Raw genomic sequence first — 18074 nt, forward strand, 5'->3', positions numbered from 1 at the left:
AGACCCGGGCCCCTTCAGTCCATAGGCTGACACTCTATCCACTGAGCAAAACAAGCTAGGGCAGATTCTGAACTTTTAATTGCAATCGTATTCTCTGAAAATTTTAATACAAATGTGTTTTTGTAACTGTGACATATAAAAAATATATCAGGTTTTTAAAAACTCTTTATTGTTTAAAGTATTACATATAGTATTACATATGTCTCCTTTTTCCCCCATTGTCCTCTTCCCGGCCACCCACACCCTATTCTATCAGTTTTGGAAAATATGGACCACTTTTATACCTTTAAGAATCCAAGAGAAATCACGTTAACATTTATTTACCTTTGTATCCCTCAGAGGAATATTGGGCATCTCTGCATGACTCCGCTTTCATGGAACTGGTCCAGATGTTTAAAAGAGCCATCACTGCTCAACTGCGTTACTGGGCTGAAGATGCTGAAAGTAACTGTCACATTAAAGCTCTCCTAGAAGTGTTGAAAAAGCTGCACAGGGTAAGGGTTTCTCCTGGCCTGAATCTTAAGCAGACTCTTGAAACATGAAGTTTATATTGCTATTTTTTAAATTTTGTTCTTTGTGAATTAAGCCATGCATATAAAAGAGTGTATATAGTATCTATGAACAGTTTGAAGAAAACTAATAGAACAGACATCAGTGTAACTACTGCCCATGTTGGAAAAGAAAGCATTTCCAGTACTTTTGAAATGCCTGTGTATTTTTCTCTCAGATTGCATCCCCTCACCTCTTGGAGATACCCATGATCCTGGGTTTTGGGTTCATCCTTCCCTTACTCTTCTTTATTGTTTACAACAATAGGTAGATAGGTGATAGATAGATGATAGATAGATGATAGATAGATAGATAGATAGATAGATAGATAGATAGATAGATAGATAGATGTTACACTGTTTAATTTTGCTGTTTTTGAAATTTACATGAGTGGAATACATGTGTCTTACACATTTGTTCTACAAATTCTTCCACATTTGTTCTACAAAGTCTTCCAGATTAGTACTCACGGCTGTATTCATTTTCACTTTTACATCATAGTCTGTTCTGTGACTGTACCATGATTATTCATTCCAGTACTGATGGATATATGTGCTGTTTGCAGTTCTTTTGGAGGGGGTGGGGGGGCGTTCTCTATGAGCAAACCTGCTGCTATAAACATTCCTGTATGTATGTCTTGGTGTTCATGTATCAAGAGTTGGTTTTTAGTTTCCATACCTAATTCTGGAAGTGATCGCTTGTAGGATATGTGTGTTCTTTACACAGCCAAAGAGGGGCTTTTAAAAGACCTCAGCATTAGTCATTCAGTCCAGGACTGTGCCCATCCCGGTCAAATCTGATGGTCACTCATGTCCAAAGCATCTAATGTCGTTATCAGTGTCTTCGCTGACTGATGTTAGCACTGAGCCACGGTGTTCATAGGTACTTCATAATATTCCCTGGTCACATCGGGATAGAAAACTGAAAATTCTCCCACAGATTAGGAGGAAATGTTTTATATATGCCTTGCCAGAGGGAACATCTATAAATGGTATATTGTTAATCTCTGAAGAACATGACATGCAATATTGGGCCCCAGAGTACTTTGGATTTATATTGCACTGTATTTTTCTTTGGACTTAAAGTTTCTTAAAACTTTTTTTTTCTCTATGAATTAAAAGTAGCTAGAAGTTTCCAGGCTGGCATGGCTCAGTTGAGCATTGACTTATGAACCAGGAGGTCACAGTTCGATTCCCAGTCGGCACATGCCTGGGTTGCGGGCTCAGTCCCCAGTGTGGGGCATGCAGGATGCAGCTGATCGATGATTCTCTCACATCATTGATGTTTCTACCTCTCTCTCCTCCTTTCCTCTCTGAAATCAAGAAAAATATATTTAAAAAATAAATAAAAGTAACTAGAAATTTATCATCTTAGTTATCAATTTCTACTATGAAATGTTAAACATTCTTTATGTTCCTGGACATGTGGGGTTTTGGCAGTGGAGGAATTGGGTAGAACTTTATTCTGGTCATGAAGGGTGTTTACTAGTAATTTGCATTTATCCTTAGAATCTAATAGCCCATTAAGCAAAATTATCTGTATATAGAAAACTTTCTCATTGGTTATATTTTATTTAAGGTAAACCAGACTAAATTTCAACTGCCTGAAAATATTTTCCAAGTAAATGAACTCGCGCACTGCCTTGATTTTAATGAAGATGCACGTAGAAGGTACTCTTGGAAAATGAACTTAGTAAGTATGGCATGTATAAAGAGGAAATTGGATCATCAATGAGTTAATATAGGCATTTGTGCTGTAACTTTCTACATGAGTGTCCAAAATCCTTGCACTCTGCAAAATTGCCCAATAGAAATAGCAGGGCTTATTGGGAAAAGCAAAACGGACCCCTCAAAACCTGTGCAGTTTTGGAGCCAGAGCACTAACAGAAAAGTGGTTGCTACCTGGGCAGGTAGCTTGGGTCTACCAGACAAGCGTCATGTGGAACGTGCCATGCAAATACGAGAAATACACAAAAAACGAAAGGGTGGACCTCTGCCTACACCCTAATTAGAGGACTGGTGGGCTGTTTACTTAATACATCTGAACTCGTTTACATTTCAGAAGTGTGGGTGGCAGTGGAACAGACTCTGGGAAAGTGCCCAGAATTTACAGTTAATTGGTAAATTAAATGAGCACTGAAAATACCAGGTCTCTATACCTTTCATTGGTACATGTAAGACATTTTCTTAGAATTGTATGTATCTAAGTACTACTGCCGAGCAATTTGAATTGCCGTGGCCGTAAGTACTGAGACCTTCACCCATCAGGGGTTTAAGGCTACGAGGTCAGACGTAAGATAGCTCTGTCCTTTCACTTACCAGAATTGTTGTCATTTCCATTTTTAGGACACTTCAGTAGACATCCAGCATCCTGTCATATTCAGTCATTTTCCATTTGTCTTTAATATTCTGTCAAAAATTAAACTACTACGTGCAGACTCGCTTTTAAAAATCCAGGTATGCATGCCGATTTCCTTGTCTTTATTAACAAATCAAATGATAAATGCCTTCGTAAGTGTACAGTATTTTGGGGGGTGATAAGGGAGCCAACCACTGGCCAAACTAATGGCTGTAGCATTCGAGTTACTTATGCTGTAATGAAGAAGGCAAAAAAGAGTGTCAGAATTTGGGTTGGCTTGGCCTTGAGGCCTCTTAGGGCCTTAGTAGCAAAGGATCGAGCGTGGGCAGCTGGCCTAGTTGTAGAGCGTTTGACCTTGAGGTTGGTGCCTGTAGTTTTCTGATTGGCTGGCATTCAGAGAGGTGTAGCAAACTTGGACTTGATTGAAATTAGCACTGTATTTAAGGAGGTCCAATCGAGTGAAGAAAACATAACAGTGGGAATAGAGGTGACAGAGGATTCTTGAAATTTGGACCCAAATAAATGCCTGAGATAGTGCCATAACAAAGGTTTGTAAAACGTATCCTTTTTTCAATGAACTATCATCAGCTAAATTGGTTGTTTGTGAACATATCCAGCAACGCGCTTTGGAAGTTAAAATTGAACAATTTAAAATGCCTTGGAAAATATACTTCATTACCTTTTTGTAAGGATGAAATTTGTTAATATAGGTACAGGTTTTAGAACAGTGCCTCACACAAAGTAAATGCCCAAAAGTGTTAGGTCTTATTATCACTCTTGCTCTCATGTATGCATCTGTACGTGTATGAGTAATATTCGAATATATGTCATAAAAGTAAATACTTTCACAAATGCAGTTACCATAATAAAATAGGAAATTGATTTATGAGTTCTGGTATAACCATTAATGAAACACTTAACAAAGGAAAATAAAAAATATACAAGAATTTTCTTTTGCTTCATCTCTTAAGTATTTTCTCCTGACTTTAAGTAAGTTTCCAGTAATAATCTTATAGAACTGATTTCTCTCTGTTTTTCTAAGAGCCACAGACTTTAACGGCCCCAAATTGCTATTTGGTTTCAGGTGGACGATCTCTCTCTCTCTCTCTCTCTCTCTCTCTCTCTCTCACCCCCTCCCTCCCTCCCTCCCTCCCTCCCTCCATCTCTCCCTCTCTCCCCCTCTCTCCTCCTCTCCCCTCTCTTCACCTAAAATCTCTTGTCTGGTTTCTCTTCCTAGAATAGGATCTTTTTAGCGAGGTCTCTCATACCTGAACTTTTCCTGCAAACTGCTTTTTTCCTAAACTTCTGAACTTTTTCGAAGGAGAATATGTTTCAGCGCACTGCTTCAGTGTTTACTAATCAGTCTCTTAGTCTGTTGATTATAATTAGCTTTAGTAACTGAAGTATTGATACTTGTATTTATAGGAAGGGTAAAGTGGTCCAGTGGAGCCTGCCTTTCCTGCTCACCCAGGCTGGCTCCCATTTCTTAGGTGCCGTGTTTCTTCGGCTCACTGAGGGTGAACACTGAATGTATAGCTTATCTCCAGTGGTGTATATAAGGCTCTTTTTATAAATGTTTGTGACATGCATTTATAACAAACTGAACCAGTTTATCCCACTTTACAAATTTCTACTCAGAGCAAATGGTAAAATGAAGTGAGACATTTCTGTTTTCCTAGGAGAGAAGATTTAGAGCTGTTTTGCAGTTGGCTGGAATTGTGGAGGACGGAGGGTCCAGGTTAGGGCTGCTGCCCACCTTTAATCTCATAGTCAGAAGGAGTCACTTGGTTGAGGACGTTTTGAGCCAGTTAAGTCAGTTTGAGAATGAAGACCTGAGGATGGAGTTAATGGTAAAGTATCACTCTCAATAATTTGGTGCCGAGATAAGGAAAATATTAAGTAATGTAACAACTAGCCTTCACAGAAGGGAAATTATCTCCCTTTGCCATCGAGGTGGTCTGCCTCAGAGTTCCCCTAACTCCCCAGAGACCTGTGAGTTTCAGGTGGTAGGTGTAGGCACTTCATCAGAACACGCAGGCTAAGGGGCAGTAGGGAAATGGTTGCCCTCCCCCAACCTAGCCAGGTAGAAAGTCCAGTTCTCACCCTGAGAGGTCCAGTCCCTCCTGAGGACGGGCCTCGCCTGGCTAGTCACCACTTTTTAAGGGTTTTGGGGAGATGAGAATTGAGGGTTTGTTTCTGCTCATGCAAGACCCAAAGTTCTCTGTTTGTTGACTGCATCGTTTTTGAGGGTATAATTGTAGATAATGCCATGTTCTGAACATCTGTAAATGATCTTTGGTTTAGAAACTGTATAACTTGTCTTACTAGTGTATATATGTATATTATTTTTAATATTTTTTAATTGATTTTAGAAAGGAACGGAGAAGGAGCAAGAGATAGAAACACCAATAATGAGAGAGAAACATTGATTAGCTGCCTCCTGCACACCCCCTACTGGGGATCGAGCCCACAACCCCAGGCCTGTGCCTTTGACCGGAATCGAACCTGGGACCCTTCAGGCCACAGGCTGATGCTCTATCCACTGAGCAAAACCTGCTAGGGCCACTCATCCATTTTTAAAATCTAGGTAACATTCGATGAGCAGTTACTATTTTCCAGACTCTGTGAGGCATTTTACATGTTATTTAATCTTTCAGATAATCTGTGAGAAAACAGGCTTTGTGAGATTAAGGAACTTGCCCATAGGGAGGGGCCAGTTTAACACCTCGTCTTATAAAGATATTAAATATTTTACTGAGGTTTGAAACTTGCATCTCTATAAAATGGTAGAGGCATTCATCCAAATAAACCAGTAAAAGGAGCTTTTAAGGAGAAAAATGAGGATTTGGGGAAAGAGCAGAGAGAAAGGAATTTCTGTATTAAAACAGCAGGAAAAAGAAGAGAAAAATACAAACCTAAGTAGTGCTGCATAAGAGAAAGCCAGGGAGAAAAGAATGTGGAGAAAGAGGAGGTGGTCAGAGGTATGAAGTGGGTTAGGAAATCAAGGAGATGAGACATCAGAAAAAGTCCTTGGAATTGAGGATCCCAGGTTCTTGGTCCTGTTGGAGAAAAGCATTTGAGAAATGGGTTTGGAAGTTGGTGACAGTATTCTTCGAAATTTGACAGCCTAGAGTAGGAGGGGCCAATATTGTCTGTTTTGAAAACAATGGTCTTGAAGTGTGTGTTTTCTTTAAGGATAAGGGAGACTTAACACATTTATAAACTGAAGTGAAGGATTCTAAAAAAGAAAGGCAAGAATGGAACGACTGAAGGAGCAAAGACGGGTTATGATAGAATCATCTTGTGCAGGGATTGGTGCCCCTCCTTAAGGAGCACACAGCCAAGCCAATAAATACTTCACGTGTGCTCTGGCTTTCTTGTTTTTTGAAAATCCTAATATTTCTGATTTCTTTGTGTTTTACTGTTATTATACTTAGCCTACCTTATAACTGTAACAATGGTGCCAATTGAGGTCAATTTAGTGTTAAAGACTTTAGGCTCTAAGGCAGTGGTTTTCAACCTTGGCTGCACATTAGGATCACCTGGGAATCTTTTTAAAATCCTGATTTCTGGGCCTCATCCTCCGGAAATTCTATTTCTTTGTTACTAATGTTGTGGCCCCACCCCATAACAAAGAAACAGAATTTCCGGAGGATGAGGCCCCAGAAATCAGGATTTTAAAAAGATTCCCAGGGATTCTAATGTGCAGCCAAGGTTGAGAACCACTGCTCTAAGGTGTCACAGACATAGGATTAAACCTAGGCTGCACCATTGAGTATTTTATAATCTTGGGAAAGTTATTTAAATTCCTGAAGCCTCATAGAAGTAATAGGATATTAAATATGGTAATATGAGTATGATGCTTACCACAGTGGCTGCCAAATACTTGGGCCCACAATAATGCTAGCTCTCACTGCTAAACAGAATGTAATACGTAGCAATACACAGCCTAGAAGTGATGCATTATTTGCTCTGCTTCCTCAGGTTTCATTTAGTGAAGAAACTGGATATGAACCTGGAGGCGTCAGGACAGAGTTTTTCCACTGTCTGTTTGAAGAGATGACTCGGCCAGAATATGGGATGTTCATGTATCCTAAAGAGGCTACCTACATGTGGTTTCCTGTTAAGGTAAGTCCCCTTTTCTTTGCTTATGGTGTTTCCTGACAGAAAAGGTATGTCACATGTCATAAAAAATTAGATTGCCTAATTTGTTTTATACAAGGAAAAGAATTAATGATATAATTGTAGAGATAAACTTTAATTTGAAAAAAGGTGATTATTGTCCTGGCCAGGTGGCTGAGTTGATGAGAGCATCATCCTGTACACCAAAAGGCAGGTGACAATCCCCGTGCAGGGCACTTACCTAGGTTGCAGGTTTGATCCCTGGTCAGGGCACATATGGAAGGCAACTAATTGATGTTTCTCTCATGCGCCTGCTCTCTCTCTCCCCCTCCGTTTCTCTCTCCCTAAAATCAATAAAGACATATCCTCCAGGGAGGATAAAAATAAATAAGTACATACAGACATAGATGATTATTTTCTCTACTTTCCCTGGATTCTCATGTCCACAGAGGAGAAATTAAGCAATATATGTTTTTGACCATTTATGGAATGTATGGATAAAATCAAATGCTTCTTTCTTAGGCACTCAGTCTTTGTCACAGTTCTATTTTTCCTGGTGAACTTGAAGACAAAGGCTATGAAAGTAAATTGTGAAAACTTTAGTTTATAAGGATTACTGAGCCTAATGTGCTACTATATTTGTTCATTCTTTCATTTACTTATTTTTTATGGAAATAAGTGGTATATAACGTGTAAATTAAACATTGTGCACATGTTGATTTGATATTTATATGCTGTAGTGTGGTTGCCACTGAAGCAGTAATTAGCACCTCTGTCACGTCACATAATTACTACTTATTTTTAGTGGTTGGAATAATTAAGATCTAGTTTCATAGCACATTTGATTATTATAATCCAATATTGTTATCTGTATTCACTACTGTACATTAGATCTCTAGGACTTATTTACTACTTGGTGCAGTTTTTCCCCCTAAACAACATCTCTCCTAGCCCCTCAACCCTCATTCTGTTAATGCTTTTAGTGACCAAAACTGTGGCAGGGATTTAAATTGACTTAATGATTGAATATAAATCCTGAATATTCTTATCTCAAGATTTTTGGTTTTAATTTGTGATTTGATTTTGTGAAAGGGGGGGGACATGTTTATCTAATATAAAGATACCATTGTACTGGCAAAAATTCATAATATGTTAAAATGTTTTTTCTCTTTTCAGCCTAAATTTGAGGAAAAGAGATATTTCTTCTTTGGGATTCTGTGTGGACTTATTCTGTTCAACGGCAATGTTGCAAACATCCCTTTCCCACTGGCTCTGTTTAAGAAACTTTTGGACCAAACACCATCATTGGAAGACTTGAAAGAGCTCAGTCCTGTCTTGGGAAGGTAAGTAAACATTCTTTTTCAGAGTTCTACCTAACATATATTAGGACAAATATTTAAACACACCCTCTCAGTAATATTTTCATGTCCAATAGTAGCATTCTGAGTACTTGAAACCAATTTTAACTTTGGCAAGAATTGTTGGATTAATAATTTAACTTTCTAAAATTAACAAAAGTTTTTTATATTAGTCCTCAGTGCTTGCATTAATCTTTGAACTTTATTTGCATAGAAACAGTCATAGACAGAGCATAGGTTACAGTGATGTTTATTTTAAATATTTTCATATTACCACCTTTAAAATGAAAACTTATGTGTAAGTTAAAAGACAACCCACCACCTTTTAAAAAGTATTGATAACATATAATAGGAAGGGTGACTATCCCTACTATATAAAGTACTCCTACACATTCATAAGAAAAATTGACGAAGTGTACAAGAAGGCAACTCACAGAAGAAGCAATAGAAATGGCACATAAATACAAACATGATCAATCTCACTAGTGATCATGGAATGCAGATTAAAATGAGAGACTATTATGTGCGTCACAGTGACAGTGGATGGAAATACTGATCTGTATGGTGTTAGCAAGGGTTTGGTAAAAGATTCACTCCAATCTCAGGTATTGTTAGTGGATGTGCAAATTGGTAACTCCTTTTTCAGAGAACAATGTGGCATTGCTTATCTGAATCAAAAATGTGTTTGACGCTTTGACCCAACAGTTCTGTCTCTAGACATTTCATCCGAAACACATAACCATGCAAGGATTTCTGTATACCAGTGTACACTGTATCATATAGTTCATAATACATGGACTGCCTAACTGTTCTTCAAGAAGGGAATTGTGTATTTTTGGTATATTTATGCAATGGACTGTGGAGATATTTTTTTAAATATTTTACTGATTTTTTACAGACAGGAAGGGAGAGAGAGAGGGAGAGAGAGTTAGAAACATCGATGAGAAACATCAACTCAGCTGCCTCCTGCACACTCCCTACTGGGGATGTACCCACAACCAAGGTACATGCCCTTGACCAGAATCGAACCTGGGACCCTTCAGTCCGCAGTCCAGTGCTCTATCCACTGAGCCAAACCAGTTAGGGCTAGTTTTTTTAAAAAAAATTAGGACAGTAGTATGATCCTGTTATTAATAGACTATTAATAGGATCCATTTTACAGATGAGGAAACTAAAACACACCCAGGTCCCAAAGTGACATAACCATGGCTCCAGAGTCCAATTGTTAGTCATACTAATAGGAGGAGGAGAAAAATACTAAAACAGAAGATTTGGGAAGGAGGAGAGAAAAAAATTTTTTTACTGAAAACATTGAAAATTACCTAATTAATGCTATGCCTAAGGAGACTTACTAAGCTTAATAACTATAAACTTAGTAAATATAAAGGTCATTAAATCTGTATCAGTATTTCTCAAACTTTTAGGTCTTAAGATATTCAAAAAGTATTGAGGACTCAAAGAGCTTTTATTTATGTTTGTTACATTTGCCAATGTTTGCAATATTAGAAATTAAAAGTGATAAATGTTTTACATTCAAGAATACACAAATATTGGGTATCATAGAGCCTCTGGGAAACTGTTCTAGACTCACTGTGAAAGACAAAAGTAACATCTTAGTATTATTATGAAAATAGTTTAGAGCCCATGGACCCCTGTAAAGTCCTCAGGGATTCCCAGAAGTTGTGGGTCTGGGCAATGCTTTGAGAAGCACTGATCTCTACATTCAGTAAAACTCCAGTTTCAATCCCAGCAGGCTTATTATAAAACTTGACAAGCTGATTCTAAAATTTAGATGGATGAACAAAGGGCCAAGAATAGCCAGGAATAACCCATAAGGTAAAGAAGGGTGGGGAACTTGGCCTATCAGATATCAAGAATAATTTGAAAGCCACATTAAGCAGGACAGTATGTTATTGTGCAGGTTTTCCAGTGGAACAGAAGAGAGAGCTCAGAAACTGACCATGCACACATGGAACTTTAACAAACTAGCATATTAGATCAATGGGAATAGGAGGACCATTCAGTTAATTCATCTGGGGAAAAATTAGAGCAGATACCTATGTCATATACAAAAATCAACTCCACATGGATGCAGGACTTAAATATTAAATGTTAAAATGATGGAAATATGGATAAATACTTTTCCCATCCTTGGGATTTTTTTTAAAGTAAGACATAAGAAGTACCAACAGTGAAGGAAAGATTGGTAAATTTAACTGCAACAAGATTAAAGAAGTTCTCTGTTCATCAAGAGATACCTTAATGAAAGAGAAAAGACACTCTTCAAACTGGTAGATATTTGTAACTCGTTTTGGGGGTGGTAGAAAAAAGGGATAAGGAAGGTACTTCCTATAGGTAGGTATAAGATACTAGAGGCCCTGTGTATGGATTCGTGCACCAGTGGGGTCCCTCAGCTTGACCTGCAGGGATCGGGCTGAAACTGGCTCTCCAACATCCCCCGAGGGGTCCCTGATTGCAAAAGGGTGCAGGCCAGGCCAAGGGACCCCACCGGTGCACGATCAGGCCCGGGCAGGGTAACGCGGGAGGGTTCCAGGGCGTGTCCAGCCCATCTCGCCCAGTCCTGATTGGCCGGACCCCAGCAGCAAGCTAACCTACCAGTCAGAGCGTCTGCCCCCTGATGGTCAGTGCACGTCATAGTGACTGGTTGAATGACTGGTCGGATACTTAGCATATTAGGCTTTTATCATATAGGATTAACAATGTTTTAGTTCTTGTTTTGGGAGGCAGGTTCACGGGTGTTATTCATAAACATACTCATAAATAAGCCATATGTGGACATACAATGAGAAGATAGTGAACCAAATGTTGTGATGAATCCAGTTTTGTCAGCTGAGTTCCCTGACCTCACAAAAATACATGCATAAAAGATGGTGTGTTTTATATCACAATATCATAGTAAAAAATCCAGCAGGGGAAAAAATCAGCTCCATTTCCACCAACTCCCGGAGGGAGACTTCCCCAGTGACATGTTTCCCTTCAGAAAGGGTTAACCAAGCTCTTCCAAGTTATCCCTGTACCATTTACGTAGTTCCTGGCTGCACACATCTCACAGGACTGTAGGTAAGGCTCCCATCAGCATGATTCCTACTGGTCTCAGGGTTTATTGGCAGGAAAGGAATTGGTCTCAACTTTACATCCCCTTTGCCTACCATATTAAGTACTTAATAAGTGTTTGTTGAATGAATAGAGAGGTAAAGGAGTAAATAATACGTAATGAGACATATTACATTAAATGTATTTATAAAGTACAGAGGATGGGAATAGAAAATGACTGGCTGCTCCCATTCTGATATAACCTCTGTTCTCACAAATGCCTGGAAAGAATTAAGGTAGTCAAATGTCAGGTCTGTCTGGAGCTTGATGATACTGGGACAGCAGATACAGAGGAGGTCCTTGGACCTATCTATCCACTCCACAGATCTCCTGAGCGATGCCTGATATTTAAAAGGAGATCTATTGTTTGCTCTGTAAGTAAAGTCCCAAAGCTTAAATAAAGGTAACACCAATTTGAATGAGTTTCAGTGTCAGTAAATACGTTACCAGTCCTTTTCTAAAACAGACATCTACGATGACGAGGTAACGGAAGTTAGGGCAGTAGGAGAGTAGGAATCAGGTGGGGAGCCTGCAGAATTGTAGATAAACTTCTAACCTCACATTTAAAGATAGCTGAGGCCTCAAGTCACGGTGGTGCAGGGAACTGTACCTGACTTCCCACCTTCACAATAGTCACGCACCCTGTGTTTATTTACAAGATGTATCTAGTGATCATCGTTATTTTCTTAAATGAAATTATTTGTTCTTTAGGAGTTTGCAGATACTTCTGGATGATGAAAGTGCTGACTTTGAAGAAGTATTTTATGTCCATTTTAATGTGAGTAACAGTGAAAACCAGATGACAGATCAGATTTAATCTGATTAACCCTTTACATACTTGCCTAAACATGCACCCTTTAATGAAAAAACAAACTTCTGAATTAATTTAGTGTAAAAGGTTATTCCCTTCATTTTTTATGAGCTGGATGTGTCAGTTGGATTTTACTGTGTAACAGACAACACCTAAACTTAGTGACAGAAAACAACAAATAATTCTGTGGTTTCTGGACTGGGCCAGCGTGGCTGAGCTGGATGGCCTAAATGGCCTCGCACCATAGCTGGTCCTTGGCAGGCTGGCCCTTGGCAGGTGTCAGCTGGAACAGCTTGTCTCTGTTCTGTCTGTTATCATCCAGGAGGCCAGCTGAGGCTTCTTCACTGGGTGGGCTCAGGGTCCAAAGAGATGGCAAGCCCCAGCACACAAGCTTCTTTTCATGCTTTTGCTTCTGTCAGATCCCATTGGCCAGACTATTTCACAAGGTTACCTCCAGATTCAAGAGCTAAAGAAGGAGACTCCCCCTCTTTTTAAAATTTAATTGTTGGTGTTTTGTTTTCTTTAATGTATTTTTATTGATTTCAGAGAGGAAGGAAGAGGGAGAGAGAGAAACATCAATGATGAGAGGGAATCATTGATTGGCTGCCTCCTGCACACCCCATACTGGGGATCGAGCGCGTAATCCAGGCATGTGCCCTGACTGGGAATCGAATCATAACCTCCTGGTTCATAGGTCGGTGCTCAACCACTGAGCCATGCCAGTCGGGCCAGACTCCCCCCTCTTGGTGGGAGGTGTTGTGGAGTCATATTGCAAAGGGACAGGAATACCAGGATAGGAGGAATTTATGGCTAATTTTCCAAATCCACCACACCAGGTCTGTCCTGAGAAAAGTGAATACTGAAATATGGCAATTTCCCTATTTACCTTTTTTTTTTGTATTTGCATTTGCTATTTATTATCATCCTAAATAAAAAATTATTATTAACATGAATTTACCATACATCTTTGTTTTGCAATGCCAGTTTAAAATGCAAATGTAACAGCATTTAACTTACATGCTAAATCACCAAAATTCCATAGTTCATATTCTGCAGTTCATACATGCACATATATTATGTATTTAGTTCTTAACCAGAGCACTGGGCACACTGCATGAAACTAATTCCACTGTTTTTATTTCACTTCTTCATACATGTGCATTCTATCAACATTGTCCAACTCCAGTTTACTGATGATTAAGGAGGATGAACAGGAACGGGTTGGCTTATCTTTCCTTTTCCTTTGATGTCATCATTTTCAGCATAAGTTGTTAGCTAATACAGGAAAGTAACACAATAGGATGTGACTGGGTTCCTGGCCTTCGTGTTTCTCAGAACTCTATTGCATTCTTTCTGCACTGGAAACAAGTTCTGGTTGGAAAGGAAAGTGTGGCCTCTTTGGTTTGTCATCACCACCACCCCCCCCCACACCCCCGTCTTACTCAGCTGTAGATACAACATACTGAACTTGTTCTCACTTTGAGTCTTGCTGAGCTCCCATGCATCTTGGGTTCACTGGAGTTCTATGCTTATGGGGCATCACGAACTCTATATGCAAATGGAACAGCAAGAAATAGCAGCAGACACACACATTGCCCGAATCTCATCTGCTCACAGGAATGCTCCACTTTTCCATCTGGCTTCACTTGCAAAACATAAGTTCTAAAATAAAATTATTAAGAATTTCAATACAGTGAGGGACCCAGACATAGAGCTCTGGGCTACCCAGGTCACATGCCTAGGAAACCAGGCCTGATTGTCAGATATTGTTTGCAAACGTTTTATTTTAGGTTTGTATGTGAGAGTGTGATATGTGTGTACCTCCCCTTTCTCCTCCCTTCCCCCACTTTTTACTTTTTCAGTATGATCAGTTAAAATAGATAAACTTGAGTTTTTTTAATTTATTTTTCATTCCGCATGAAAAGCTGGTAATTTTTATTTGTACATTCCTTGCTTGTTTTGTGACAAAAATGTACAATTCCACCTATTCGTGAGGAAAAAAGATATGCTTCAAAGTGTATTTGCTGATGATAGATTGTTCACGATTATTTTGGAGATGCTATCTGAGTTTATTTGTGGTTACAGGTGAATTGGGACAAAACTGATGTAGACTTAATTCCTAATGGAAGTTGCATAATTGTCAACCAGTCTAACAAGTAGGTACAAAGAAGTGAAATGTTTGTTTTCTTTATACACTGTCTATTTCACTCGGCTCTAAAAATTTATTGTAGCTATATAACTTTTCATTCCCAGTTAATTTTTAATAAGGTGGAGAGTTGCTGTGTGCTGGGTGTGTATGTGTGGAGTGTATATTCTGGTAGGGAAGGAAATGGCTTTCTCATGGAGGCCTTCCCTAATCCTCCTATCTAGAACCATACCACCAACCTTTCTCTCTAGCCCCTTACCCTTCTTTGCCTTTTCTTTTCATGTCACACTTTACCTACCTTTAGACTTTATTTGCTTATTTCCTTGCCAGTGTTTCCCCCGCTATGATGAGCTGCATGATGGCAAGAACTCAGTCTTTCTTGCTCACCACTATATATCCATTACCTCGACTAGTCTACACTAGTGTCTGGTCCTTAGCAGGCACAGAGTATTTGTTAATATTATTAGACTAGGGGCCCAGTGCACGAATTCGTGCACCTTGAAAGGAACTGTGGGCTGCGAGGCTATGGTGAGCACAGGGGCGGGTCTCGGCCCATCCTCTGCGCCCCTGGTCCCCTGTCTGCCAGCAACCCCGCTCCTGCCATCACTGCTCCCACAGGCTGACAGCACGGAGCAATTGGGGCCGGCGCCAGCAGAAGGTGTGAGCAGTGGCTGCTGCCCCGATTGCCCCTCAGGAGCAGGGGGAGGAGGAGAAGGCCTGAGGGGAGATCGGGGCCAGTAGCTGCTGCTCGCACCCGCTGACGGCGCCGGCAGCAGGTGCAAGCAGGGCTAGTGCTGGCAGCAGGTGTGAGCGCCGGGCAGGACCACAGTGCACAGGAGCAAAGCAGTTTCAGTAACCACCAGAGGCTTGCCCCGATGACAGTGACTGGCGCCCCGCCTTGGTCTGGCGCCCCTGCTCACCTGTTCCACCATCTCTAGCTGCAGCCAACATCCGCCATGTTCCGTGCTCTGCTGCCAATGCCCACCATGTTCCACGTGCGCCCCTGGTGGTCAGTGCACGTCATAGCCACTGGTGGTTCTGTTGTCATGATATATAGATAGATGCCACTGTGGTATCTTCCCTTCCCAACACCTTAGGGGACTTAAAAGAATACAGTGTGGGATTATAGAATGTTCCCTTGATAGTTGGTCCTAGTGAGCATTCTGCCCTAAGGCAAATAGTTTTCTTTAATTTTTAATCTTTATTTTAAAAATCTTTGTATTGCAGTATAACATACAGAAAAGTGCACACATGATAAGAGCACAGATCAAGAAATAGAACATATCCAGCTCTATAGTATACTAGTGGCCCGGTACATGAAATTCGTGCACATTAAAGGGCATTAATTAGAGGAAATTCCTTAATATTGCTATTTGCCCTTTCTCTATAATAGAAGTGTCAGAGATGAAAGAAAATTAGTAAAATGTATATGAAAATCTTCCTCCTGTCAAGAGTCTGGGGCACGCCACAGGACCCAGAGTCAAGTCCCCGTCCACCCGCGTGCCCCTCCAAATCGCGCCAGACCCAGACCCAGCTGGCCCCATCCCCATTGGGCAAGATCCAGACCCAGCTGGTCCCGCCCATCAAGCCCCACCGGGCAGGGGGCACAGCCTCAGGTACCCCATCAAGCCCTACTGGGCCAGGGGCATGGCCTCAGGTTGCCTGGCGCCAGGGCAGGGGGTGCAGCATCAGGTCCCTCGGCGCTGGGGCAGGGGGCATGGCCTGAGGTCCCCCCTCAAGCACCACTGGACAGGGGGCATAGCCTCAGGTCCTTCGCCCCGGGCCCAGTGCCTCGCAGCCTCAGGTCCCTGTTGATCACTCCTTACTGCTCATTATGGGAACCCTGCCTCCGCTGTGGGCACAGCCATCTTGTGATGGCATGACGAAGTGAGGGTCAATTTGCATATTACCTCTATATTATATAGGATCTTATGAATATGTCCCCATTTACCCAAAGTATTATTGATGGATATGATAAGGTTTTCTGCCTCTTAACAAATCCTTTTTGCTCAGCCCTTTAGCCTGACAGAATTGGCAGATGTGCCAGAGGGAGGGAAAAACTACAAGTAAAATGCTGGCCTCTCCTCAGTGAGCTTCCCTTCTCTCTGAGTCCAGAGGTCTCTCCAGTCTTGTCTCAGATTTGGAAGCCTGGGGCTACATGTTTTTTTATATTGTCTCAGATGTGGAAGCCTGGGGTTACATGTTTTTTTTATATTGCTTGCCTTTTTGTAGTTCTTATTGCAAGCATTTGCTATAAGGTAGCTCAAATAATTACTCCTATGACAAATTCAGACATTACAGAAAAGTATAAAATTACTCCTATGACAAATTCAGACAATACTGAAAAGTATAAAATAAAATAGGAAATTTCCCCCATCTCCCAAGCCCATTTCCCAGACATGACTGTTAGTAGGTCAGGTTTAATTCTTCCAAACTTATTCTATTCTAATCAATGTCAATTCTCCTAACTCTCTGACCCTGAAAAATCACATGACTTCACTGTATCTCAGTTTCCTCTTCACTAAACTGTTATAAAAACATACCTCAGAGTTTCATGATTAAATTAGATAATATATGAAAAATGCCTGTAACAGTCCAACCACTCAGTTGCTAAGTGGTCCAGCTCTTATCTTTAGCTGCCTCCTTCCCGCCCCTCCTCCCATTTTTTTCGGGGTATTGCAGTAAGCTGAAACCATTTTTGTTTCATTAAAGGACAGACTATGTTTCTAAGTATGTCGATTACATCTTCAACATCTCTGTAAAGGCCGTTTATGAAGAATTTCAAAGAGGATTTTACAAAGTGTGTGACAAGGAGATTATTGAATTTTTCCATCCCGAAGAACTAAAGGATATGATTATTGGAAATACAGATTATGACTGGGAAACATTTGAAAAGGTATATCTTAAAGGCCAAGTAGCTTGAATTTAAATTTCTTTTCTATTTCCTGAATATATTTTTTCTTTGCATTTTTCTCCAGAATGCACATTATGGACAAGGATATGACAATTCACATCCCACCATAGTGATGTTTTGGAAGGCTTTACACAAGTTGACTTTGGAGGAAAAGAAGAAGTTCCTTGGTAAGTGTTAGATCAGGAAGACATTTATAATTTTCTGTTCTTTTTTTATGGAATAAGAACATTTTATTTGTCTTAGGCACCATTTGCAACTAGGAGTAGAGCCACTCCTAGTCCAGTTGAGTGTCCTCTATGCCAAGTTGTCACAACATCAAAATATAAATGTTAATAGAGATATTTTTTCCTGTTTTCCACCCTACTTATTGCTTTAATGTTTTTTTTCTTCATCTGAGCTAAATAGTGAGCCTTCTTCCTATAGTTAGTTCCTTGCGCCCTCTCTCTTCCAGGCTTTCTCTGAAACTCCTGCCCTGCCTTGAAGCTTCACCCGCCTCCTTTGCCTCTCTAAACCTTCCCCTCCTTAAAGGCCCAGCTTAATTCCAAACATTCAGAAGTCTTCCCCAGTCACCCCAACCTGGTTCTCTCTTCCTGCTCTGAACCCCATAGCATTTACACTGAGCAGCCCTTATTTCTTTGACACCCTGTTTGGCTGTCTTACACCCTTTTATTTCTTGTTTTTGCCTTTTTTTGCACGAGAATC

General features: G+C 40.4%; 1 protein-coding gene across 1 annotated transcript in view; it reads left to right on the plus strand.

Annotated features, from left to right (window-relative positions):
* HERC5 (HECT and RLD domain containing E3 ubiquitin protein ligase 5) overlaps positions 1–18074 on the plus strand; it is a 38607-nt gene that overhangs the window by 20077 nt on the left and 456 nt on the right. Inside the window, exons 12-21 of the mRNA XM_006084661.3 lie at positions 340–494; positions 2128–2241; positions 2895–3005; positions 4587–4757; positions 6892–7035; positions 8206–8372; positions 12213–12279; positions 14398–14468; positions 17171–17354; positions 17437–17539. Of these exons, the coding sequence (XP_006084723.1) occupies positions 340–494; positions 2128–2241; positions 2895–3005; positions 4587–4757; positions 6892–7035; positions 8206–8372; positions 12213–12279; positions 14398–14468; positions 17171–17354; positions 17437–17539 (1287 nt within the window). The remainder of the gene's footprint in view (positions 1–339; positions 495–2127; positions 2242–2894; positions 3006–4586; positions 4758–6891; positions 7036–8205; positions 8373–12212; positions 12280–14397; positions 14469–17170; positions 17355–17436; positions 17540–18074) is intronic.

The sequence above is a fragment of the Myotis lucifugus genome, unplaced genomic scaffold (assembly GCF_000147115.1).
Source record: "Myotis lucifugus unplaced genomic scaffold, Myoluc2.0 scaffold_12, whole genome shotgun sequence".
In the NCBI taxonomy this organism is placed as follows: Eukaryota; Metazoa; Chordata; class Mammalia; order Chiroptera; family Vespertilionidae; genus Myotis; species Myotis lucifugus.